The sequence below is a fragment of the Stomoxys calcitrans genome, chromosome 4, assembly GCF_963082655.1.
Source record: "Stomoxys calcitrans chromosome 4, idStoCalc2.1, whole genome shotgun sequence".
NCBI lineage: Eukaryota > Metazoa > Arthropoda > Insecta > Diptera > Muscidae > Stomoxys > Stomoxys calcitrans.
This window is the reverse complement of record NC_081555.1, coordinates 91679433-91706915: the sequence shown is the minus strand read 5'-3', so window position 1 is coordinate 91706915 and position 27483 is coordinate 91679433. Positions and strand designations below refer to the sequence as shown.

The 27483-nt window shown below is 41.6% G+C and overlaps 1 protein-coding gene across 1 annotated transcript in view; it reads left to right on the top strand.

The window, feature by feature from the left end:
* LOC106084983 (mucin-12) overlaps nt 1-27483 on the top strand; it is a 357036-nt gene that overhangs the window by 244307 nt on the left and 85246 nt on the right. The window contains 7 exon segments of the mRNA XM_059367199.1: nt 11-196; nt 2965-3479; nt 3542-3993; nt 4266-4591; nt 4656-4845; nt 11594-12625; nt 18063-27483. Coding sequence (XP_059223182.1) covers nt 11-196; nt 2965-3479; nt 3542-3993; nt 4266-4591; nt 4656-4845; nt 11594-12625; nt 18063-27483 — 12122 coding nt within the window.

Genomic DNA, 27483 nt, shown 5'->3' with positions numbered 1-27483 from the left:
TCTACAATAGGGGTCCAATCCGATGGAAGAGTTGTCTGCTACTACACCAATTGGAGTGTCTATCGTCCTGGCACAGCGAAATATAATCCACAAAATATTAATCCATACTTGTGTACGCATTTGATTTACGCATTTGGAGGATTTACAAAAGACAATCAAATGAAGCCATTCGATAAATACCAGGACATTGAACAAGGTATGTAGACTTGAATATGGACATGTATTCATTCACTCACTCACTCACTTACTTACACATTCAAACGATTATGAAAGCTAAACTGGCTGGCTGAAATACAAACGATTTCACCTTCCACCTCTTGCCGTCGCTTAGCTTTAGCAGTAATAGGTGGTCGGTCATATCACCACCCTTCATGGTATTGAGAGGAAACGATAACATTGCGAACAGAGCTCACAGGACTCGGCCGGATCTCGTACTGTGAATAGGGGAAAGTTAAACATAGATACTACAACACTAACATGCCATAAACCCGAAAAGCCAACATGATTTATGGCTGTAAGCAAACAGATTTTTCTGTGAATTTTCCAATACACCTTGGGCTGAGGGTGATCAAAAAACGTTTAGAAAAATTGAAAATAAGGGGGAATATAAAAATGGGGAAGAATAAAGCCAAATAAATTTCCTCTAACATCTCTTCTATTTCTATTAAAATTGCATGAACTTAAAAAAGTTTACTAAAATTCAAGTGAAATCCAATTTTCGGGGAAAAAATCGATAAAATAGAATTTTAAAATCCGTTACACATAAATTCAAATAAAAAAAGAAGACAATTCGATAATCATCAAACTGTTTATATACATTTGAAGATTCGATGGCCATAAATTTTTAGCTAAAACAAATTTGGTTATAATTTCGATAAAAATCGACAGTAGAATTTTATTTAGAAAATTCGATAACATTTCGATAACCAAAATATTTTCGATGAAAATTCGATAACCATCTAATTTCCTACCAAAATTCGATGACTATCAAATTTCCTACAAAAGTTCGATGACAATCAAATTTCCCATAAAAAATCGGTTACCTTCAAACTTCTCATGCAAATTCGATGACCGTCAAATTTTCGATGACAAAGTTCCATAAAATTTCCTATAAAATTCGATGACCATCAAAATTTCGATAACTAATATTCGATGAAAATTTTATGACAAATTTTCTATGAAAATTCGATGAACATCAAACTTTCTATGAAAATTCGATGAACATCAAACTTTCTATGAAAATTCGATGACCATCAAATTTTCTATGAAAATTCGATGACCATCAAATTTTCTATGAAAATTCGATGACCATCAAATTTTCTATGAAAATTCGATGACCATCAAATTTTCTATGAAAATTCGATGACCATCAAATTTTCTATGAAAATTCGATGACCATCAAATTTTCTATGAAAATTCGATGACCATCAAATTTTTTATGAAAATTCGATAACCATCAAATTTTTTATGAAAATTCGATGACCATCAAATTTTCTATGAAAATTCAATGACCATTAAATTTTCTATGAAAATTCAATGACCATCAAATTTTCTATGAAAATTCGATGACCATCAAATTTTCTATGAAAATTCGATGACCATCAAATTTTCTATAAAAATTCGATGACCATCAAATTTTCTATGAAAATTCGATGACCATCAAATTTTCTATGAAAATTCGATGACCATCAAATTTTCTATGAAAATTCGATGACCATCAAATTTTCTATGAAAATTCGATGACCATCAAATTTTCTATGAAAATTCGATGACCATCAAATTTTCTATGAAAATTCGATGACCATCAAATTTCCTATGAAAATTCGATGACCATCAAATTTTCTATGAAAATTCGATGACCATCAAATTTTCTATGAAAATTCGATGACCATCAAATTTTCTATGAAAATTCGATGACCATCAACTTTTCTATGAAAATTCGATGACCATCAAATTTTCTTCGAAAGTTCGATAACCATCAAATATTGTAAAAAAAATAGATAACCTTAAAATATTCTATGAAAATTCAATGATCATCAAATTTTCTATGAAAATTCGATGATCATCGAATTTAAAATTTTCTATGAAAATTCGATGATCATCAAATTTTCTATGAAAATTCGATGATCATCAAATTTTCTATGAAAATTCAATGACCCTCAAATTTTCTATGAAAATTCGATGACCATCAAATTTTCTATAAAAATTCGATGACCATCAAATTTTCTATAAAAATTCGATGACTATCAAATTTTCTATAAAAATTCGATGAGCATCAAATTTTCTATGAAAATTCGATGACCATCAAATTTTGATAACAGTTTGAAAAACTAAAAATAACGACAAAAATTGATGACGCATACATTTAGCTAAATGAAATATATGGGCAGGGATGGCAGTTACATTTTTTATGAGAGTTTAATAGCCATCATTTTTTAAGGAAAAGTTATTTGTAATCGATACCAATAACTATTCGATAAAAATTCGATGACCATAAATTTTCGATAAAAATTTGTGATGTAATTTTTTTTGGTTATGTTGCCATGCGACTGGCTGTTGAATTCATTTTATCCTCTTTGATGGTGGAAAGTGTCGATCTATATGATCATGAGAAAGAATATTATTGAAAAAACATCTTCTTGGAAGACATCCTTAGAATATCTCCTTTGTTTTAGACGTTCGTCCTTAACTTTTTTACTACAAATCGCAATGTTACTTTTTGTTCCTCACCAGACCATTGTGGTAAAGGCATTATTGAAAATGCCTCAGTCTGTTCGCATTCAAAAGTTAAATCCTTTACATTTTTTGTTTCTTCTCTATGCCCTGTCCTATATTACGTGCATCTGTTCTCACCCACCAATGCTGGCTTCACATCCACTTGACATGGTTCTATGTGCTTTGCCAACTTCCTGCCTGTTCCACCCACACCAAAAATAAAAACGAAATCATCGACCAACTATGCAGGAGGCTATGCCAAATTCACTGGCCTAAAAACATACAATAAGCAATTGAAAACAATGATTGCTATTGGCGGCTGGAATGAGGCATCCACCCGATTCTCTCCCCTGGTGGCAAATGCTGAACGCAGGCAAAAGTTCATTAAGAATATTCTAAAGTTCTTGAGACAAAATCATTTCGATGGTATTGACCTGGATTGGGAATACCCGGCACATCGTAGCGGCGGTAGACCACAAGATAGAGAAAATTATGCCCAATTTGTGCAAGAGTTGAGAGCGGAATTCGAAAGAGAAGCCGAAAAGACCGGACGTCCCCGTTTGCTGCTGACCATGGCTGTGCCCGCCGGCATTGAGTACATTGAGAAGGGCTATGACATTCCCAAGTTGAATAAATATTTGGATTGGTTCAATATGTTGACTTACGATTTTCATGCTTCGACTGAGCCTTCGGCCAATCATCATGCTCCTTTATATTCATTGGAAGAGGAATCGGAATATAATTATGATGCTGAATTGAATATTGTGAGTATTTTGAAGCCTCAATGTGAAGATGACATTATATGTGATTGATTCTTTTCTTTCAGGACTATTCGGTAAAATTCTATTTAAATGCTGGTGCTGACAGAGATAAGCTTGTCTTGGGTATACCCACCTATGGCCGTTCCTTTACGCTGATCAATGAGGAAAGTACTGAGATTGGTGCTCCTTCCGAGGGCCCTGGTGAACAGGGTGATGCCACTCGCGAAAAGGGCTATTTGGCTTACTATGAAATTTGCCAGAACATCAAAGAAGATCCCGAATGGACTGTGGTCCAACCCAATCCCAATGCTGTTGGTCCCTATGCGTATCGTCGCAACCAATGGGTTGGCTATGATGATGAGGCCATTGTTCGCAAGAAGGCCCAATATGTGGTCGATAACGGTTTGGGTGGTATTATGTTCTGGGCCATAGACAATGACGATTTCCGTGGCACATGTACTGGCAAACCATATCCTTTGATTGAAGCCGCCAAGGAAGCTATGTTGGATGCTTTGGGGTAAGTAAGAACTTTGTTTAAATTTAATTCTAATTAAAAAGTCGTAAGAGTCTTTATTTTACCAAAAATTTCATAGAAATATTTTTAGATTATAGAAAAAATTTTACCAAAATTTTATGTTTTAAATTTTTTTTCAAAATTTTATATATAAATTTTTTGTTAAATTTAATTTTGAATAGAAATTTTCCTCGAATCATTTTATTTTATGCTTAATTTTTAGCTTTAAAAAATTTTTTTAGAACATTTTTAACACTTCTCCTCTTTTCTTATAGTCTTGGCATCAACGAAGTTTCCAAACCCACTGGCCCACAGAAACCATCTCGTGGCAGAAGTCGCGAAAATTCTTCATCATCACGCAATAACATTGAAAATGCCGAACATAAACTCACCTATGCTGAACGTAAAGGAGCTGGTAAACGTACGGGGGGAGCAGCACAAAATCAAGGAACACGAAACCGAGTGCAAGCATCAACCACCACAACAACAACTACAGTGGCACCCTTAACTTTCAAACTGACTGAAGCCGAAGGATCTTCTTTGTATATAGGAGGAAGGACTACAACACCACCACCACCCACAACACCTGATCCAGGAACTGGTAAGAAATTGATTGATTTATATGACAAATCTTTTAACTGTCGTTTTGTTGCTTTTATTCCTAGATTTCAAATGTGAAGAAGAGGGTTTCTTCCAACATCCTCGAGATTGCAAGAAATACTATTGGTGTCTGGACAGTGGACCTTCCGGTTTGGGTATAGTGGCTCATATGTTTACCTGTCCCTCGGGCTTGTATTTCAATCCCGCAGCCGATTCCTGTGACTTTGCACGAAATGTGCCATGTAAGACTAAGAAGTAAGTAAAAAACTCATTTGATTATAAAAAAAACAATTTTTGTTAAAATTTTGTTTCTACAAAACATTGTGTCAAAATTTTGTCTTATATAAAACTAGCTGATCCGGTGTGCTTCGCTACACCCATTATTGTTAGCCGCCCCTTTTGAACAATTGGAAACTATTGATAGTCGTATTTAACTCTCAAATGATCTTTATAAGAATCCCATATTGTCCAGTTTGAGCTATCATTTTGGGGTGGGGCGACTCCCTGGGAATTGACCCTAATTTTTATATAATTTTCGTATTCTACTCACAAATACCCATCTTGTCCCGTTCGGTGTACACGTCCATTTGGTACATAATTTTAGGGTAGGCCGATCCGCCTGGGAATAGATGGCAAACTCGTATATAAGTTTCGTATTCTATTCTCAAGTAACTTTCGTTTGATTTCCATACTGCCCCGAACGGCCTACTTGTCCGTTTGGGAGTGATTTTTATGGTGGCGCGGCCCCCCCCCCGGGACTTGACCCCAAATTTTTATAAGTTTCGTTTGCTACTTCCAATTACCCTTCATTTGATACCCATATTGCCCCAATCGGTAAACATGTCATTTTTGGGCGGTTTTCGGGGGTGAGGCCCCCTCCCCCCCTCGAAGAAAGAGTTTGAATTGTTATATCAAGTTAAAAAGTTTTCTTCTAAAAAAATTATTTTTTATATAGAAAACTTGGACAAATTTTTGAGTTTTTTAGAAAATTTTGTCAAAGTTTTATATATTTAAAAACCAATTTTCTAAAATTGAATTACAATGAGAAATTGGATGACAAATGCTCCTTTTAAGAGCTCAATATCCTATATCACAAGATCGGTCTGTATGGCAGCTATAGCCAAATATGGTAAGGAATGGGTATGGGTCTACCAGAACTCACTGTGCCAAATTTCATGGAATTCGGCTAAAAAATGGTTTTTTATGGCCTTATGGTGGAGGCAGCCGTAGCGCAGAGGTTAGCATGTCCGCCTATGACGCTGAACGCCTGGGTTTGAATCCTGGCGAGACCATCAGAAAAAAATTTTCAGTGGTGCTTTTCCCCTCCTAATGCTTTGTTAGGTAATATGCCACATTTGTTAGGTAATATGCCATATAGAACTTCTCTCCAAAGAGGTGTCGCATTGCGGCACGCCGTTCGTACTCGGCTATAAAAAGGAGGCCCCTTATCTTTGAGCTTAAAACATGAATCGGACTGCACTCAATGATATGTGAGAAGTTTGCCCCTGTTCCTTAGTGGAATGTTATGGACAAAATTTACCCTATATCGGGAGATCAGCGGTCGGCCTACAGGGCAGCTATATCCAAATATAGTCTGATCTGGACCATACTTCATAGAAATGGGTAGGGATATTCCAGAACTCACAGTGCCAAATTTCATAGAAATTTAATGCAAAATGACCAATTTATTGCCTCAAAACTTTAAGTCTGGAGATGAGTCTATATAGCCGCAGAAGGTCATGCTTATATACAAAAAATACGAAACCAACAAAAAAATGTTTGGAAAATGTTTTTATACCCAAGATATCGGCAAAACTAAAAATACCCAACTTTTGGGTATTACTTTACTTTAATTGGCTATGACAGAAAATTTGTTCCCCTAGCCAAACGTAGAACAGCGTTCCAAGCGCCTCGATCTTCTGCGCTTATTCTAAAATCTCTTACACCAAGTTTCGAGGTGTCTCCCACCAATTGAACCATCGGGCTTTCGGTCTTCCCGGTTTGCATGTACCACCGAGTTTGCCTGCAAAAGACTTCTTTGCTGGAGCTTCTTCATCCAGCATGACATAAAGCTTTTCAGCTTTTGGATATAAATAGGTAAATATCCGAGTATTTACCCAATATATCGGATAAAAACCTTTTGGGTTTTTACCCATAGCCCATCTCTATCCATACCACGCCCCTTAGTCGGTTTATGTCTGGTATGTGCTTCCACCTAAGTGCCGGTGTCTGTTAGCGGCGAAAACTGGACAATGACATAGAAAATGCTCCAGCATCATACCCTTTTTCCCACATGCCTTGCTAGCACTTGCTACACCTATTTTGCATTAGTGAGATCGTAGTCCTATGTGTCCAGTTATGATGCAGAAAGTCATACCGACCTCCTTCTTACTTATTTTCAGTAATGGCCTTGTCTTCTTACGATCCGAATCTCCCTATAGGATTTTCCTTATCCTACCGACCTTTTTGCTATTCCACACTGCTACATGCTCGTTCGCTATTCCACACTGCTACATGCTCGTTCGTTAACCAAGCCAGCCCTCTGGCCTTCACCGACCAATTCCTCTCTCTTTCCCCCTTACATCGCAACGGCCCAGCATCCAAACGATGCGGATCATGCCATCCTCAGAGATGGGGTTAAACTCCTTCTTACACTCCAAGACTGTCTGTGACCTTACCATCATGGTTGATATTGCCTTGATGGCCAGTTTATTGTCCGCAAAGCTGTTCACACTCCAAAAAACTCGCGTTTACACCACATCACATCACGCATTCCGTGATCGCTCGGCTCGGTTGTTGCAGCCACATGTCTATACGTGGAGGTGGCAATCCCCATCTAACTCCTATAGGTCAGCAAGCTTGTTCCAGTCCAAAGGACCATTAGTTATTTAATGGCGCCAACAACTCGCCTTGTCATTTCGAGCATCATAGGCACTCAGTATTTATACAAGAGCCGTCGCCACTCTGCCTCTCTCTGAGACTCTCCGCTCCTTACCGCTGATTGTCCGCTACTGTAATTGCAGCTACTCCGTATGGAGCATTCCACTATCCGCAACCTGTGTATGTGCCCGGAAGCTCGCAGCTAAGCTTCTCGGAACAACAATGAACACCAAACATATCGGAGTTCAATGTTCCGGCCTGTGTTGTGCTCATAGTTATCCCGTGCCGGGTATTATGGTTAGGAAGTCGAACACAGATCTCAGTGCCTGGGTTCTTAATGTAGACTCTCAGGCCCACTCTGTCATCAATCCATCTGTAGTATAGCGTGAACTTCCAGATGGCAAAACCAGAATTCCGCCAATGCAAGACTGAGCCGCTTGCAGCAGTTCCTCGCACTCGACCTCAATATCATCTCAGGTATCCGAACGAAATCCTCTTCCATTCCCTCCAGGTTTCCAATCGTCCCCTCGATTATATCGCGATGGTACGACCTGTTCCTCTATCCATTCTCCCATCGCCTTAAGTTTCATAGCCACAGTGGCTGCCTCACACTTAATCTGTACGTCGAAGGTTCGTATATCTAGAATAGACTCTAGTGCCCTAGAAGTATGATTCTCATCGCTCCGCCTATGCCAAGACAAGATGTTCTCTGAACCTGTTTTATTATCCATAAGTTGCACTCTTTCTCCATCGCAGTCCATCAAACTCAAATTTCAAATTTTGCCCATTATAATTCATTTAAGGATCAGGGGCAAACTTCACACATATCAATGAGTGCTGTCCGATTCAAGTTTAACTTCAATGATAAGGGGCTTCTCTTTTATAGCCGAATCCGAACGGCGTGCCAAGTGCGACACCTCTTTGGGGAGAAGTTTTTACATGGCTTCCATACCATTTTTTCAAATAGTTCCTTCACCTTACAACTGAGGCGTAAGAAAGTATTGGTCTAATCAAGCTGCTGTAGAGACTGTCTTTGGATTCAGGACCCATTTTGAGTATACGGCCCGTCTAAATAGTGCCCCACTTCTGTGAGCCTTTTCGATTCGATACCGAATGTGACTCTTCCAATTCGTTTTCCTGTCCAAAATCACTCCTTAGTATTTGACCTTGTCAGATTCGAAATCGTTCGTTGAGGAACTATGTTGCGTCAAATTGGCCCATCATCGTATTTTTCGTGAACAGGCAGATTTCAGTCTTCTCTGAGTTAACATTGAGACCTCATCAAACCCGTTTCGGTCCTTCTGCATAGCTAATTCCGATCCCTAACCCTTAGAAGTAATACAACATCGTCTGCGTTGCAGACGGTTTCATATCCCTCTTCTGTCAGCATCCATAACGGGTTATTTATGGTGGTCAGCCATGGGAGTGGGGATAAAATTCCCCGCTGTGGTGAGCCTTATTCCACTCTGTCCACAATCCACCCGTCCAAGCCGGTACTGGTCTAAAGATTGGATCAAAGAGACGATCTGCACATTGTTAAAAGACCCCCTGATGTCAATGCATACCGACAATGTGTACGTCTTGGCATCGAAGGATTCTTCGTTTTTATGCACAGCCTCGTGCAAGGCACTCTCCACCGACTTTCCCGTCACAAAGGCATGTTTGTTTTTGCGCAGTTCGCTGCATGTCCTGCTCTTCATCATGGTATCCACAATACGTTCCATGGTTTTGAGTAGAAACGACGTAAAGCTTATAGTAGGTCTGTAGGTCTTTGGTGTCGCATAACTTGCCTAGCCGGGCTGGGGAATAATAGCAACCTTGCCTGCTGGCAGGCTTTCGGAGTATATGAAATTCCTATGCACGCTGTGATATAGCGCCATATAGTCGACCTCCTTCTGTAATAATGCCGGAAATGTTCCATCAGGTCCGCGTGACTGAAATGGTTTGAAGCTCTTTAAGACTTCCTCTACCATAGGATAGGGGAATACTAATCTAGTCATTCCGTTTGTAACACCTCGAAATATTGATCTAGGACCCATAAAGTATATATCGTATGATCGTCTCGACATCCTGAGTCGATCTAGCCATGTCCGTCCTTAATATTGATGTTAGTCATTAGGATTGCAAATGGGCCATATCGGTTCAAATTTAGATATAGCTCCCATATAAATCGATCTCCCGATTTGACTTTTTGAGCCCCTGGAAGTCTCAATTTTCAGCCGATTTGGTTAAAATTGTGCACTTAGTTTTCTGTTATGACTTTCAACAAGTGTGCCAAGTACAGTTCAAATCGGTCAGTTTCTTGATATAGCTCCCATATAAACCGATCTCCCGATATAACTTCTTGAGCCCCTGGAAGCCTCAATTGTCATTCGATTTTGCTGAAATTTTGTACACAGTGTTCTGTTATGAATTCCAACAAATGTGCCAAGTACCGTTCAAATCGGTCAAGAACCTGATATAGCTCCCATATAAACCGATCTCTAGATTTCACTTCTTGAGCCCGTGGAAACCCAATTTTTGTCCGATTTAGCTGAAATTTTGCACTTAGTGTTCCGTTATAACTTCCAATAATTCTGCCACATACAGTTCAAATCCGTCAAGAACCTAATATAGCTCCCATATAAACCGATCTCCCGATTTGACTTCTTGAGCCCCTGGAAGCCTAAATTTTCATCCGATTTGGCTGAAATTTTGCACATACTGTTCGTTATAACTTCCAACAACTCGGCCAAATACAGTTCAAATCGGTCGATAACCTGATATAGCTCCCATATAAACTGATCTCCCGATTTGACATTTTGAGCCCCTGGAAGCCGCCATTTTTGTCTGAATTGGCTGAAATTTTGCACATAGTGTTCTTTTATAACTCTCAACAACTGTGCTCCCATATAGCTCCCATATTTTATCAGAATCCATGGTGGTGGGCTCCCAAGATTCGGCCCAGCCGAATTTAGAACGCTTTTACTTGTTTTTAGTTGATTTCCTTTCTCAAAGAGGTTAACTATCATTGAAATATAGTGCAGTCCTAATCCTGTTGACATTTTCGTCAATGTTTCTAGGCTTTGAGAAGCTAAATTATCTTGTCCAAGTCTTACTCCGAGTAGTAGTCCGATTGTTGTCCAGTTGGTTTTCACCTTATTCTAGGAGCTTATCGGATTAGGCGCTGGCCGTGCTATTCTAAACCTAATATAGGGACAGTCCGAGAAGGAGTGTTCCAATCCAGAACCTAATCTGTTAGATTTTCCGAACATATTGCCACGTCTAATACCTCCTTCCTAATCCTATTAACAAAGGTAGCGGTGTTACCAATACCTTTTATTTAAGCCCCATATTCCCATGGCCAGTAAATAAATTCTGTTTGGGGGGTGTTTTGAGGAAGGGGTGGACCCCCAGAACCGTGGTCCCACAATTGGATATCAGATTCGTATTCTACTCGCAAATACCTTCCATTTGAGTCCCATATTGCCATGGTCAGTAAATATGTCCGATTTAGGGGTGTTTTGGGGCTGGGGGTGGTCCCCCTAGCACTTGGTCTAACAATTGGATATCAGATACGTTTTCTTATCCTAAATACCTTTCATTTGAGTCCCATATTGTCGTGATTGGTCTAAATATATGTTTGGTAGGTTTTTGGGGAGGGGCAGCCCCCCTAGGTATCCCATCCGAAATTTGGATACAAAATTTAATATTTTTAGGGTACTATATGAGAGCACACAAAATTTCGCTTAAATCGCAACACCCATCTCCGAGATCTGGCATTTCTGAAAATTAGGGTAAGGGGGAGGGTCCGCGCCCCCTTCAGATATCAAAAAATGTAGTACCCTATTTTCACCACGGGGTCATTATGCACCACCACCACTGCAACAGATATCAAAAAATGTAGTACCCTATTTTCACCACAGTGTCATTATGCACTATCTGTGAAAATTTCAATAAAATCGGTGCAGCCGTTTCTGAGTCTATAAGGAACACACAAACATACAAACAAACAAACAAACCTACAAACAAACACAAATTGATTTTTATATATAAGATTTAACAAAATTTCATTTCTTTTTTTGTTGAAATTTATATCCAAAGTATTCACATAAAATTTAATCTTTTTTCATTTATTTTACAGATCCACCACTGCCGCCCCTGTCACCTCTCCAGCCTCAACCACTACCACAGCCCGTCCCAATCGCATTGCAGTGGCCAGCACCAGAAATCCTTTGTTCCGTTCAGTTAGCACCACCACCACTACAACAACAACCACCGAAGCTCCTGAATATGAATACGAAGAAGATGAAGAGGAACAACATTCTTCAACTTCAGCTAAACATGGCCTCGACAAGGAGTCCGAAGAGGATCCCAAGGTAATCAAAGAACTCGTCGAACTAATACGTAAGGTAGGCGGTATTGAAGAATTGGAAAAGCATTTATTACGCAAAGATGATGGCACCATATCGCTTAAGACCAGCCACACTAGTAGTTCGTCGATTAGTTCGGGCTCCTCCTCGTTCCCCACCACACCCTCAAGCATTAGCAAATCCCTGTATGACAAAGTACTGAGCAAACCCAATGCCCTTAATTCCATACGAAATAGTTACAAATTCACAAGTAGCAATACACGTAGTAAGAGTAGCAGCACCACCACAACTAACCAAGAGAGTGATGAGGAGGAAGAGGAACAGCAAAGGGATGCTAAGCCAGCAGGAGCCTCTTCGGGTTATAGCAAATATTCGTCGGTGGTAAGAGGCCGCCAAGGACCACAAAATGAGGGTATCGATAAATTATCGGAATTCGATGGTTTCCTAAAGGAGAAGAAACAATACATAACCATTAATCGGAATCGTGGTAGCCAGAAATCTTCAAGAGCTGAAGATGAAACCGAAGAAGAAACTGTAACAGAGGAAGAGGAGAGTGACTCAAAGTCTTCAAGAAGAACCAATACGGCCACAACACCAAGTTATTCAAGCATACGCCGCACTAGACCCACTACAACCACTTCCAGTCTGCAAGTGGAGGAGGAAGAACAGGAACATGAACAGGGGCAAGGAAAAGAAGTCACAGAAAAGAAACAATACAGCACAGTAAATAGAAGCCGCACCAGAGTTACCAGCTCTACAACAACCGAACCCGAATCTGTGGAAGTTACAGCAGGATCAACAAGGTAAGTTGAGATGTTATATTACTGTACAAACAAAATTTTTGGAACAAACCAATTGTCTTCGTTTTGACCATGGTAAGGGTCCTCCTCCAATACCATACAACGTCATAATAGGTTTTAATACCATTCGGTGTCAGAGACGTGCAGGTTTAGAACAACTAGGTAGGTGTCTGGAGGCCATCGTGGTGCAGAGGTTAGCATATCTGCCGCGTGAGTTTAAATCCCGGGGTGAACATCAACAAAAATATTCAGCGACGGTTAACCCCTTTCTAATGTAAGGCACCCTGCCATGTTAAAACTTCTCTACTTAGTTATTGTTGTTGGAGCAGTTTGTTGTGTTCCATCTTTCGTCTGCTTGATTCTTTTGAGAGTCAAGATCCAGGAACTCTGCAACTAAGATGGAGTGCGTCCACAGGTATCTGGATCTGAGTCGAGTGGGTCAGGCTGGGCAGTTAAACAGGTGTCGTGTATCGTGTGGTCCCTGGTCACAATCGAGACATACATCTTGCAGTCGGCATCAATCCTTGCTCTGTAGGGCTTGAGGCGGCTGCATCTGCCGGATCGTAATTGAGCCAGAATTTCTCTGGTTTGCCGAGGGAGGTAAATTTCTTCAGGTGCAATGGGAGGCAGTCGTTCTCCAAGGACTTCATTCACCCGGTAGCTATTTACCGCACCTGCTATCGTGTCTGCATGAATATTTTCTATACCCGTTTGATCTAGAGGTTCTCTCTTGTAGCGCTGAACCTCACGCTCTAGATTATGTAGATCTACCGTAAGGCTTCGGGGCGGTGGATATCTATCCACAAGATGATGATTTAGATGGTCTCTGCGATAACAGTCCAAAAGGTATTGCTTAGACAGCATGTAGTTATGTCTTCGCACTGGTAGGATCTTTGTCTTCTGAAGGAGTTTCTCCACATGACATCGCAGTTCGGAGGGCGGCATTCTGACAGATCTGAATAATATTCCACTGCGTGTCACAGAGCTGACGAGATCACACAGGCGCTGCATAACTTACCACAGACCGTTGGTCAACAAGGTTTCTTTGTCTGGACCCCAAGTGCTGCCGGCAAGTGACTTGAGGACCTAGCTTCTACTTTTGACTTTATGGCAAATTGCTGTGGCATATGGGGAGAATATGTAAGAGTTGTCAAATGTGACGCCAAGTATTTTGGGATTCTTGATGGTCGGAATCATTTCTCCATCGACCATCACAGTCAGCTCGTGAACAATGTGGCTGAAGATTAGGTGGCAGATATCTTTAGATTTCTTGCAGCGAACGTCTTCTTTGAGGTAGTCGTTCAACCTATCGCAGATGTCAACAATGGGCGGGAGGCCTGATGCCATGATCGTACAATCGTCCGCATATGATACGATCTCTATGCCATCTGGAAGGGGTGGAATGGAGGATAGGTAAAGGTTTAAGAGTGCCGGAAATATCACCCCGCCTTGGATAATCCATCTGTTTCACTCTACGGTACTTCGACTGCTTATCTCTAAATTCCACAAATGACTGGCGCCCAAACAGATAAATCGCGACCCAGCGTTTCAGATCTGGCTGGAGGGACTTGTTGGCGATGTGCTCAAAGAGTTTGACCGCATCAAATGCCTTTGATAGGTCCAGTGCCGCGAGGATCATCCTATTACATGGCCTGGGCTGATTGAAGCCACGGCAAATGTGTGCGATGATGGCATGCAATGCTGTTGTTGTGCTATGCAGTCTTCGAAATGCAGGTTGATGCTCGTCGAATGGAAATTCTTCTACGAGGCTCGGTAGGAGTAATGCCTCAATCGTGTTTGCTACTGGTCAGAGAAGGGAGATCGGTCTGTACGACTCCCCCAAACTCGGGTCCTTTCCAGGCTTCAGTAGCAGGATCACTCTGCCCATTTTCCAGACATCGGGAACTAAAGGGTGATTTTTTTGAGGTTAGGATTTTCATGCATTAGTATTTGACAGATCACGTGGGATTTCAGACATGGTGTCAAAGAGAAAGATGCTCAGTATGCTTTGACATTTCATCATGAATAGACTTACTAACGAGCAACGGTTGCAAATCATTGAATTTTATTACCAAAATCAGTGTTCGGTTCGAAATGTGTTCAAATTTTGACAAATTTTGTTCAGCGATGAGGCTCATTTCTGGTTGAATGGCTACGTAAATAAGCAAAATTGCCGCATTTGGAGTGAAGAGCAACCAGAAGCCGTTCAAGAACTGCCCATGCATCCCGAAAATGCACTGTTTGGTGTGGTTTGTACGCTGGTGGAATCATTGGACCGTATTTTTTCAAAGATGCTGTTGGACGCAACGTTACGGTGAATGAACACATTTCGAACCGAACACTGATTTTGGTAATAAAATTCAATGATTTGCAAGCGTTGCTCGTTAGTAAGTCTATTCATGATGAAATGTCAAAGCATACTGAGCATCTTTCTCTTTGACACCATGTCTGAAATCCCACGTGATCTGTCAAATACTAATGCATGAAAATCCTAACCTCAAAAAAATCACCCTTTATAAGAGTGTTCAAAGACAGGTTGTGGACCGTAGTATGGTATTCAACTCCAGGTCAATGCAGATTCTTGAACATCAATGTAGAGATTCCGTCGGGGCCCAACGCCTTTGAGGATTTGGCGCGACGTCTGACATTCGTAACTTCGCCCACGGTAAATTGTGATGGCTGTCCATCAGCTCGGAGACAACGGATACGGCGAATGGCTCTCCTCCTTGACTTGTCACTCTCGGTATGCACAATTAATTCAAGGTTGAACAATCGAGTGTCAGAAGAGAGCATTCTGCTAATCCATATCTGTGGATTTTCCAGGTCTAAAGGTATTTTTATACATGTCTCAAGTGGCATGAGGCGGATTAATATCTGCACCATCCTTGGTCCTACCGGTCCTAACTTGGACTGCGTCGCCCCGAAAGACTTTGGATTAACCAATTTTATTGACGACAGTCCTCTTGCCTGCACTGCTAAGTCGTCTGATTCCTCATTCCCCTTAATTAATTGTGTCATCCTCAGAGAAGGCGTTAGTCTCCTTCTTACACTCCAAGCCTGTTCGTGACCTTACCTTCCTGGTTGTTATTGCCCAGATGGCCAGTTTAATGAGCGTAAAGATGTTCACCCTCGTTGTCCTCTCGATAACACCAGGGCTGAGGAGTCGAACTTTTGAATCGACTTCAACTCCAGGTAAATTGCTCGACTCCGACTCAGACTCCGGAGTCGACTCCGGGCACATAAAAATGTTGTGTTTTATACCCATCACTAAAGAATGGGGGTGAGGTGGTGCCACCTGGGTCCAACCAAAAAAAAAGGACCTAGGAAGGACCTACGTGATCATGAGGAGTGAGGTAATTTTTTCGACTCCGCAAACCTGATTAACACCACACCAACTCACGCATTCCATGATCGTCCAGATCTCTGCCTGCAGGACCGTATTATGGTCCGGAAGTCCCTGGGTTCTTAAAGTAGACCCCCCACTCTGTCCTCTAGCTTTAATCCATGATCCATGATTTAATCCAGCACGATCTTTCAGATGACAATACCAGGGTTCCGTCAATCCAAAACTGTGCAGCTAACAATTGATTGTTCAAAGTGTGTAGCAATGACAACTTCAGCATACAACCATTGCCAAAAGTCCCCTTGTTGGTGTATAGGTAAACAGATGCTGTTTTGGGACTCTTTAACAAAAATCAAGAACGATGCGCTTTAATTAAATGCGACCTTGGCGTGTCAATGTCAGGCAATTGCTACGCCCTAACATAAGCCCCCACCATATACTAAACTAGTGGTGACACTATCCCTTCTTGAGGCATTCATTCTCTGACATATCGATCGATTCCAAGATAGCCATAAAAGCATTCAAGTAAATGCAAATATCAAGGAGGATGCATGTTTCAAGCTTTACTTCTATGATAAGAGACCTGCTTTTTGTTGCCTAGGCCGAATAGTGTATCACTGAGCGACAAGTCTTCGTAGAGAAGCTTACATGGCTTACATTTCTTCTTAGACACCGAGAAATTACTCTGTGCAGTAGAAATTACTAACGTGCTGCTTAAATGAATTAACCCTTGTTATGAACGGTCTGTTGTGGAGACTGGTAATAGGAATATTCGACTTGACTTTTCAACATAAAGGGCAACTGACTTAGGTGACGAAAATCAGGGATTTTCGTGTGGATCGGGTTTCTCGTGGACCGGGTTTCTTGAAATTACTTTGTGAAGCGAATGCGTTTGCTAGTATTCTTAAAGCCTTTGTATAAGCAGAAATGTATCCAAAATGTCATCGTCTTCGGTGGAAGTAATGGATGCTTGAACAGTTTTGATAACAGGGAGTATTACACGTGAATTTTAATTAGGCCAGGTGGCGCCCGAGCAGGAACCCGAATTCTGGAAACTAAGACTTATACGTTATTTGTGCCTGGGGATTTAATTGGTTGGAAACTTTTCACGCTCAAAGGGAGGACTCTTTATTCAGTCTTTGTTTCGGCACAATATTCCCCTTTGGAGAGTTTCTAGGGAAAACAGTGTGGAAGAAAAATTGTAGTGTTTCCACAGTATACAATGTTCACACATATTATGATGATTTCTTTATGCACGATAACGTATCAGGCGTGCACCGGGGGGTCATTGTGGATCAGGAAGTACTACAAGTGAATTTTAATTAGGCCAGGTGGCGCCCGAGCAGGAACCTGGACCTTAAGACTTATACATTATTTGGGTCTGGGGATTTAAATGGTTCGAAACTTCACCGCTCAAAGGGAGGATTCGGTATTCAGTCTTTCTTTTTCCGACACCATATTGCCCTTGGAAGAGTTTCCAGGGAAATGAGTGTACAACGTAAAGTTCTAGTGTTTGCACAGTATACAAATTTCACACATTTTCTGATGATTTCTTAATGCACAATAACGTATCAGGCGTGCACCGAAGGGACATTGTGGATCATATAACAGAAACTGTTATTCAGTTATATTCAGAGTCTAAAACGAGATATGAACTCGAAGTGTTTGTTCCCATCAATATAGTCCATATTTCTCTCTCGATTTAAGATCTTGGCCCACTGGAAGCTGAAATTATCATCGGATTTTGTGAAATTTTGCACCTAATGTTCTGTCTGTCGACTTTCATCAACCGTGCCAAGTATGATTCAAATTCGTCTATAACCTTATATAGCTCACATATAAACCATTCTGCCGATTAGTTTTCCATGTCCCCAAGATGCTTTAATTTTTGATCAATGTGGTAGAAATTCTGTACGAAATTTGTATTTGTGTAAATTTTTTAGTGGAATCCATGATGGTGGGTTCTCCAGATACAGCCTGGCCGAACTTAAAACATTTTTACTTATTAACCTACAAAAAAGACATGTTAACCCTTGAAATTTTCCAAATATTTTCTCCTTTTTCTAATCACCACTTTTTTATTCAACTCATTTACAGGTATAAATACCTAGAACGATCACGTCCCTCTAAAACCACTACAGAAGCTTCCCATGACGAAGATGACGATGTTGATGATGACAATGAGGATTCCTTGGATCATGAAAATACGGTACATGTTAAGGCTGATAAAAAGGCCAGCACACAAGAAATAACCACAACCACGAATACACAACAGAAGACTTATGCAAGCATAGGTCGTAGAACTACAACAACAGTCTCACCTGATACAACAGAATCTACAACAAGCACAGCAACAGAAACAACCACAGCGTCAAATGCAGCAGCAGTATTGACAACACCAACACCAGATACTCCAATAACCAGCAGTCCTTTAACACCTATCTTAGATACCACCACCACCACTACCAGCAATACACCCGAAACTATTGTAACATCCCATGCAACTACAACAATCATTCCCATAGCCACTGCATCCGATACTAACACCCAACCATCCACAAATACACCTCTGACCTTGACCACAAACACCTCGACGACAACTGCATCATTGACGGTGACCAAATTAGACGACGACTTAACCACAGCCACCTCCCATCCTAATGATATTCCCGACATTGACTCAGAGACCCTTAACCTATCCCTGAAAATCAATTCCCTTATGAGTGATTCCTCCCTAAATCCCATAACGGAGTCTGGTCTAGATACTGATAAGCAGGAACAGGAACATGAATCTGACAACAATCTGACTGCGACAACTACCGAAGCGACGACCACCACATCGACAGCAACTAGCACCACGGAAGCAACCACTGAAAATGAGGTAAATGTAGTTATTAAGGAACGTCAAAAGACACGTACTAGAACAACAACAGCCACACCTATTACAACAACAACAACCACCACCAATACCACCACAAACCATAATCCAAGATACAGAACAAGAACCTCAACCACCAGCACAACAGCAAGTCCAGAAGTTGAAAGTCCCAATACACAAACGAAAAAATCTTCCTCGGCTAATATACGAACCCGACAACAGATCTTACAAAATCGTTCTTCACAGACCAACAACAGAACAAGAGTAACAGCCAACGAATTAACACCCACCACGAACACCACCACCACCAACATTGAAACTGTAAATAGCGAATTTCTGGGTACTGTATCTAGTCCAAGACCATTTGGTTTCCCCAAGAAACGTACTAGAGTCACCACAGGTGGTACGGCGGCCGGCACCACCACCACCACCTCTACTACCACAACAACTATCACTGAAGAATCTCTAGACTCAAATGTAGGAAAATTGTCTTCTTCCAATACTAAACCAAAAGCTGCCGTTAATACTCAAATCAAAAAGGTGAGTTCTCACACAACCCTACTCTCTGAATCCGATGCTCAGTCTCACTTAGAGGCCGATGCATCTCTAGCGGCCAACCATACGGCTACGGTTTCGAAAACTTCCTCTCGCCGCGAGCATGACCATGAGAGTGAAGTTGTGAACCCCTCCATAAGCACTAAGCACGTAAATAGTTTTAACTCTGACTCGCACCCTGTTGTAGATGTTCAAGGACACCTAGATGTAGTTGGTGTAGAGGGTATTGTAGATTTAAGGCATGACACGAATTCCAATTCCACTTCCAAACAATCTAATCTAAATATTTCCACAATTACACAAGAAAATTCCCCTGTAAATGATACCCCCACTGAACATAGTAGCATAGTCAAGATTGATGATGGCAATGGTGTTGTTGATGATGCTCAAGTTGAAACTCATCACACACAAGCTCATCAGTCTAGTAGTACGGCAGAGGAGAGGAGTACGGCTAGTCAAACAGGTAAATATGTGGGCAACGACAACAACGTTGAAGTCAACACAGAGAGCACCGAGGTAAATGTTGCAAGATCCGAAGGAGACGCTGAACTAAGCCTTCAAGAGGGTAGAGAAAGTTCTGGAAAGGCAATTAAATCGTATTCAACAATTCGACGTGTACATACCAACACCGGCAACAATGAAGCCAATAGCGGTGAAGAGAGTTCATTGGGATCAACAGTGAAACGTGTACATACCACAATAACAACTGTGGAGGAGACTGCAGATGGACAACAGAATTCTACCGAGTCTCATGGGGAAAACTTTGCAGGAGCAAATGGCAAATCTTATAGCAGCATAAAGCGCACTCATGCTGCCATACCTTCGGGCGCCGCAGAAGATGGTTCTGCACAGATCAAAACCATTACAACAACTGTTACCACAGAAGAGCTTGAGAATGGTCATCCCTTGGAGTCTAATGAAGAAAGCATAGGAGCTCATGGTAAATCTTATACAACCATTAAACGCACGCATACCATAGGTGAAGCGGAAGATGGGGATAACTCTTCAAATGCAAAACAGACCATTACGAAAACCACTACCACAGAAGAGCTTATAGAGGGTACTTCATCCACAGGTCAAACACAAGAGTCTCATGATGAAAATTCTGGAACCAATGGCAAATCATATACAACTATAAAACGTACGCATACCAGCAATACATCGGCTGATGCAGCAGACACAACCACCAAGGTATCCACCAAAGAGTTTGAAGATAAGTCCCAATCTGTGAAGTCTCATGAAGAAAGCCTTGGAAAAGATGGTAAATCGTATACCACGATTAAGCGAACTCAAACCACTACACCTACGGGATCATTGGAAACCAAAACAATTACAACCACCGTGACCACTGAAGAATTTGAGGACAGTCATGGATCTCCCAAGTCCAGCTTAACAGCTAGAGGTCAAACGCATGAAACACACGAAGAAAGTTCTGCAACAGGTGGAAAGACTTATACCAGTGTTAAACGTACTCACAACGCAACGCCCTCTATTGATGGTCAAGATAAGGGAAGTACAACGCTAACTACCACCACTACTACGGTGACCACAGAAGAGTTTGAAGATGGTCAAGGTACTCCGAAAACAAGGTATAGCTCAACCACTAGAGGTCAAACCCATGCAACCCATGAAGAGAGTTCAGGAACAAGTGGTAAGACTTATACCAGTGTTAATCGAACTCACACCGAAACGCCCTCTATAGATGGCGAAAAGTTGGAAAGTTCATCAAAGACAAGAACAACCACAACTGTAACCACAGAAGAGTTTGAAGATGGCAAAGAATCACCTAAGACTAAGTATAGCTCAACCAGTAGAGGTCAAATCCATGCAACCCACGATGAAAGTTCTGGAACAAGTGGCAAATCTTATACCAGCATTAAGCGTACTCATACTGCAACGCCCTCTCTAGATGGCGAAGACTTGGAAAGTTCATCGAAGACAAAAACTATTACCACTGTGACCACAGAAGAGTTTGAAGATGGCCAAGGATCACCTAAGTCTAAGTATAGCTCAACCAGCAGAGGTCAAACCCATGCAACCCACGATGAAAGTTCTGGAACAAGTGGCAAGACTTATACCAGCGTTAAAAGAACTCACTCCAGTACGCCCTCTATTGAAGGTGAAGAGTCGGAAAGTTCATCGAAGACAAAAACTACTACCAATGTAACCTCAGAAGAGTTTGAAGATGGTCAAGGATCTCCCAAGACTAAGTATAGCTCAACCACCACAGGTCACACTCAAGAGTCGCACGTAGAAAGTTCTGGAACAAGTGGCAAGACTTATACCAGCGTCAAACGAACTCACACAACAACGCCCTCTATTGATGGCGTAGACTCGGAAAGTTCAACGAAGACTAGAAAAACCACAACCGTAACCACAGAAGAGTTTGAAGATGGCCAAGGATCTCCCAAAACTAAGAATAGTTCAACCGCTAGAGGCCGAACCCATGAAACCCACGAAGAAAGTTCTGGAACAAGTGGTAAGACTTACACCAGCGTTAAAAGGACTCACACTACCTCACCCTCTATTGAAGGGGAAGGCTCGGAAAGTTCATCGAAGTCAAGAACTACCACCACAGTGACCACAGAAGAGTTTGAAGACGGCCAAGGATCTCCTAAGACTAAGTATAGCTCAACAACTAGGGGCCGAACACATGAAACCCACGAAGAAAGTTCCGGAACTAATGGTAAGACTTACACCAGCATTAAAAGGACTCACACCACCTCACCCTCAATTGAAGGGGAAGACTCGGAAAGTTCATCGAAGTCAAGAACTACCACCACAGTGACCACCGAAGAGTTTGAAGACGGCCAAGGATCTCCTAAGACCAAATACAGCTCAACCACTAGAGGGCGAACACATGAAACCCACGAAGAAAGTTCCGGAACAAGTGGTAAGACTTATACCAGTGTTCAACGAACTCACACCGAAACGCCCTCTATAGATGGCGAAGGCTTGGAAAGTTCATCAAAGACAAGAACTACCACCACTGTGACCACACAAGAGTTTGAAAATGACCAAGGATCTCCTAAGAGCAAATATACCTCAATCACTAGAGGCCAAACTCATGAAGCCCACGAAGAAAGTTCAGGTATAACAGGTAAAACAAATGGCAGCATTAAACGCACTCACAGCACAATAGGCGAAGAGGAAGATGAGAATGGTGTGGCCAGATTGAAAACTACCAAGGAAACTGTTACCACTGTACATGAAGGAGATGATAGTAATGCATCAAATGGAGGCAAGTCTTATTCGACTCTAAGGAGAACTCACACAACCACAACCAACACTGAAAAATCCCATGATGACAAAGAAACTTCCAAAGAAAGTCAAGTGGGCAACACAGTATCCGGGGAGTCAAAGAGCTCTCATTGGAAATCCAATAGTGAGAGAGGCAATACCAAACATCAAAAGGATTCTGGCGAAGACAGTGAAGAGATAACAGCAGAAAGAGAAGAGTTTAAGTCCTATACCAAATCTCAGCGTACCCAGAGTAACAAAAACGCAGCAGAAGCTTTGGATAATATTCATGAATTGGAAAATTCATTTAATTCCAAATTGAAATCCTATAGCACGGTACAAAGAGGACAAGTCACTGAAAATCTCCATACAAATCACGCCGAGGATTCCGAAGAATCTGTGGGTACGTCACATGAAAAGAAGACCTACAAAACCATAACGCGTAATCATGGTTCCAATGGTTTAGAAACCGAGGAAACTGATTCTTCGACCATATCCAGAAGCAGATATTCTACAAGTGGTGATAACATACCCTACAAGGCAATCGTTCGCAATAGCAGTGGCATACATTTAACCGAAGATCAAGTATCCGGTTTTGTAAAGACTACCTTGAATGCGACAAGTGAAAGACCCTATCTAACCATATCGAGAGGTGGACAAATTTTTGAAGGACAAGGCGGCGAAAAAGATGATTCCCAAAATGAGCTGTATAAGAAAATGGAAGCAATGAGTTTGACTGAAGTTGAGCAGAATGAATCAAATTTGAAAAAGGAATCAGAAGAAAAAACTGCGAAAGATTCCTCAAGCTCAACAGGGGAATTAACAAATACCGAGAAAACGGAAGAGTCATCTACAATTTCGGCAAATGAAGAATCTTCCAATGTGTCTGCAGGGAAAACAATAAATACCGAGAAATCGCAAGAATCATCTGTAGTTTCAACAAATGAAGAATCCAACACAGCATCCAAAACAGAAGAAACTTCTTCGACTTCTACGGAAGCCTCTACATCAGATGAATCATCAACAACTGCTGAAACCTCTACAACTACAGAAACCTCCACAACTCGCAAAAACTCTACAACGGAAACTTCAACAACCTCAGAAACCTCTACAACTACTGAAGCACCCAAAACCACTAAAGCTCCTGCCTTAACCGTAGAGACAACCCGTAAAATTCTATTCAAGACCAGAGTTTCGACAACGGCAGAACCTACAACAACCACCACTCCAGCTCCCAGTAGTGAGACTGAAAGAAAGTCCAACAATCGTAAGACTCTTTTCAAAACCAAAACCAAACTTGAGAATAAAGAAACTGAGAAATCTACGAACGCTGAAGTTAAGCACGAAACCTTGACCTTTGAGGAACTGGATGCAACCATCGGAAAAACTATTGAACGGGGCACATATAGACCCACTGACAAAGGTGATCTTTCTTCTCTGTTGGCCTTGGATTTGGCCAAAAAACAAGGAGGTCAAAAACAATTTGGCAATGGAAGAGTACGAAGACCAGTAGAAAGACCTGCGAATGGTAATGGCAACGACGAAACTTTAGAGGGAGATTCTAAGACAAGTAGTGGCGGTTTTGAAGGCCAGTTATCGGAAGCCAAACTTAAAGGAGAAACCCTTAAACTGAGTGAGAGCATAGATGAAACCAATGAAAAATTGGCTTTACGTGGCACGTATCGTCCTGTCGATAAAGGAGATCTATCTTCATTATTGGCCCTGGATTTGGAAAAGTACAAGCATGAACAGTTGAAATTCGGCAATGGCAAAGTTCGCAGACCGGTGGTAAGACCTTCTAAAGCCAACTTGGAAATCGAGTCGGAAGAAGGTAATGGAAAATTCCAAAGACTCCAATCAACCGCTGAGGAAAGTGAGAATGTAGAAGTAGGAAGTGGTAAATTCAGTAAGAAAGTCATCAAGACGAAGAGCAGCAGTCAAGAAACTAGCATCGCAACAGATGGCACTGAAGAATCTAACAGCAAAAATGATGACACTGAAGACAGTGTGAATAGCAAAAATAGCAGCTCATTGAATTCTGAAGCAGAGAAGGAAAATGGAAAATCTCACAAATTTGGATCGTTGGGCAAAATCAATGGCACTCAGACAGTAGAAGGTAACGGGGCCAACAGCACAAGGGAAACTGAAGAGACGAAAGGTAGCCAAACATCTAATGGTCAAAGAAAAACTGTATTGGTACGCAAACGAATTCATAAAACTGTAAATGGACAGACATTGGAAACTTCAGGCGAGGATCACTCAGAGGAATCAGAAAAGAATCAGGGACAATCGAATGAAAACTCAAAATCTTCTACTAATACAACAACAGTAACAACAACAACCAGCCTAAATGGAATATCTAAGCTAAGTCTAGGTAAAAAGACAGTCATTACCAGCAAAACTACTGCAAATGATTCGCAAACATCGAAGGTTGAAGGGGAAAGCGAAACCAGCGAAAGTTCTGAAGGAGTAAAGAATTCCAAAGGTGAAATTGGAACTAAAAACCAAGTTCATCGTTTGTTTGCCAATCGTAAAACTCAAAAAGCAACAAATAATTCCTCCGGCGAAGAGTTGACAGAAAATACCAAAGACTCCCAGGTGGAAGAAACGAAGGAAGACATTTCTGCCAGCGCCAGGGCAACTAAATTTGGAAGCCAAAATCGCAAATTTGGGCTTGCCAATAATCGCAAGCTTGGTTCCAACATAGGCTCGGCGAATAGTGAAGCAACAGTCTCCGAAGAAAGTGGCGATGAAGTCTCGGGAAGTGCTAGGACCAATAAATCTGGTTCCCAAAATGGCAAATTGATCTCAAACAAATTCGGTGCTAATCGTGCCCGCGGCCAAGAAGAAACTGTGGAGGAGAGTGAAGGAGAAGCTACAGCAAATGCGCGAACAAATAAATTTGGCAAAGGCAATAAATTTGCTCAAGCACATAATCGCCATCAAGCTACCACACAAACCGAAGATGATTCCGAAGACTCTAAAACTACAAGAAACAGATCTCAGAGTCGTACCTCGAGCTCCAGTACCTCAAGCGCCAGCACCTCAAGCGCCAGCACCTCGCGAAGAGGAGGAAGCCTTTCGCGTACTCGCCTCGTAGATTCGGGCAAAACCGAAGAAGTCGATTATCTGGAGGATGGCTCCAAACGCATTAAGACCATAATCATAGAAAATGTACCCACTGGACCGAATACCGTCAAAACTATACGCCGTATCAAAACTAAGATCATTAAGAAACAGGAACCCATCTATGAGGATTATGAGGAGACGCCAGAGCTATCCACCACCACCACGAAGAGACCAAATTTGCACAATCGTGGCACAGTAAGATTCCAAAGTAATGACTTATCCTCACTATTGGCTTTGGATTATGCTTATAAATCGCATCGTCGTCATGAAGGAGAGCCTCAACAAGGCCACAAGCCACGTCGTAAGGTCATACGTAGACCGGACATAATAACCGAAACAGAAGAAGTTGAGGAAGTAGAAGTGGAACTGCCCACAAGGCCACCAAAAACAACCACAATCACCGAGGTAAGGGAAACGAATACCATAAATGGCAAAAAGCAAGGCACAAAATTGACCAGAACCAGCACAACGACAGCAGGGGCGAATAAGGAGACTTCCACTAGTGTCAAAATAGAAGAAGAACAAGAGGTGGAAGAAACCACAGGCCCTCGTAAAAATTTTGCAGCAAAACGACCCATTGCAGGAGGTAAAATCAGCGCAGCCACAACAGCAACCAGCAGCCAAGAAGAAGCAGCAGGAGCAAATAAGCAGACTTCCACTAGCGTCAAAGTAGAAGAAGAAGTGGAACAAACCACAGGCACACGTAAACATTTTGCAGCCAAACGTCCCATTGCAGGAGGAAAAATCAGCACAACCACTAAACTATCGGCAGCCATCAGCAATCAAGAAGCGGCAGCAGGATCGAAAAATGAGACTTCCACAAGCGTCAAAGTAGAAGAAGAAGTGGAAGAAATCACAGGCACACGTAAAAATTTTGCAGCCAAACGTCCCATTGCAGGAGGTAAAATCAGCACAACCACTAAACTATCGGCTGCCACCACAGCAACCAGCAGTCAAGAAGAAGAAGAATCTACCACAAGACGCAATTTTGCCTTGAAAAGACCTTTGGGCTATAAGAATGGCATAGCTAAGACTTCGGCAGGAGAGAGTTCGTCGCAAACCACAGTGGAGGAAGAAAATGAAACTACAGTGGAAAAAACCAAGGCGACAACAAACAAATTCAAGAAACCCTTAAGCACCACCAAAGCACCGACGACAACCACGACAACATCAACAAGTACCACCACCGAAACACCCCCCAACACAACCCAGGAACCTTTGGAAAATTCAGATGAAAGCATTTCGGCTGAAGATAATCCCCTAAATGCTTTACGAAATCAATTGGCCTTAGCCGTCAACAAATTAACCTCCAATGTTGCTGAAGCTGAGATGGAATTGAAAATCAATCAAAATTCTGAAGCGGAAGCATCAGCAGCAGCAGCAGCAGCTGTGGAGCCACACCTGGAAGGTTCAACCACCATAGGGGCCAATGGAGAAGATCTCTCTTTGCCCATCTATCATAGACGTAAATATTATCAATATTACAAAGATTCGCCCATAACCTATGTCAGTCCCATTACTGGACCCGACGGGGTCATAGCAGATCCACCACCCAATGTGGATGTGGCCAAGCAAATTCATGATGTCTTCAACATCAGCAACAATCAATTGAATGGACCCGACAATAGTGCTGAGGATAACGAAGCTGCTTCTTCATCGTTTGCCAGCGAACAAGCTCAAGAAATCAATCAAGAGCTCGGTAATTTTTTATTGAAA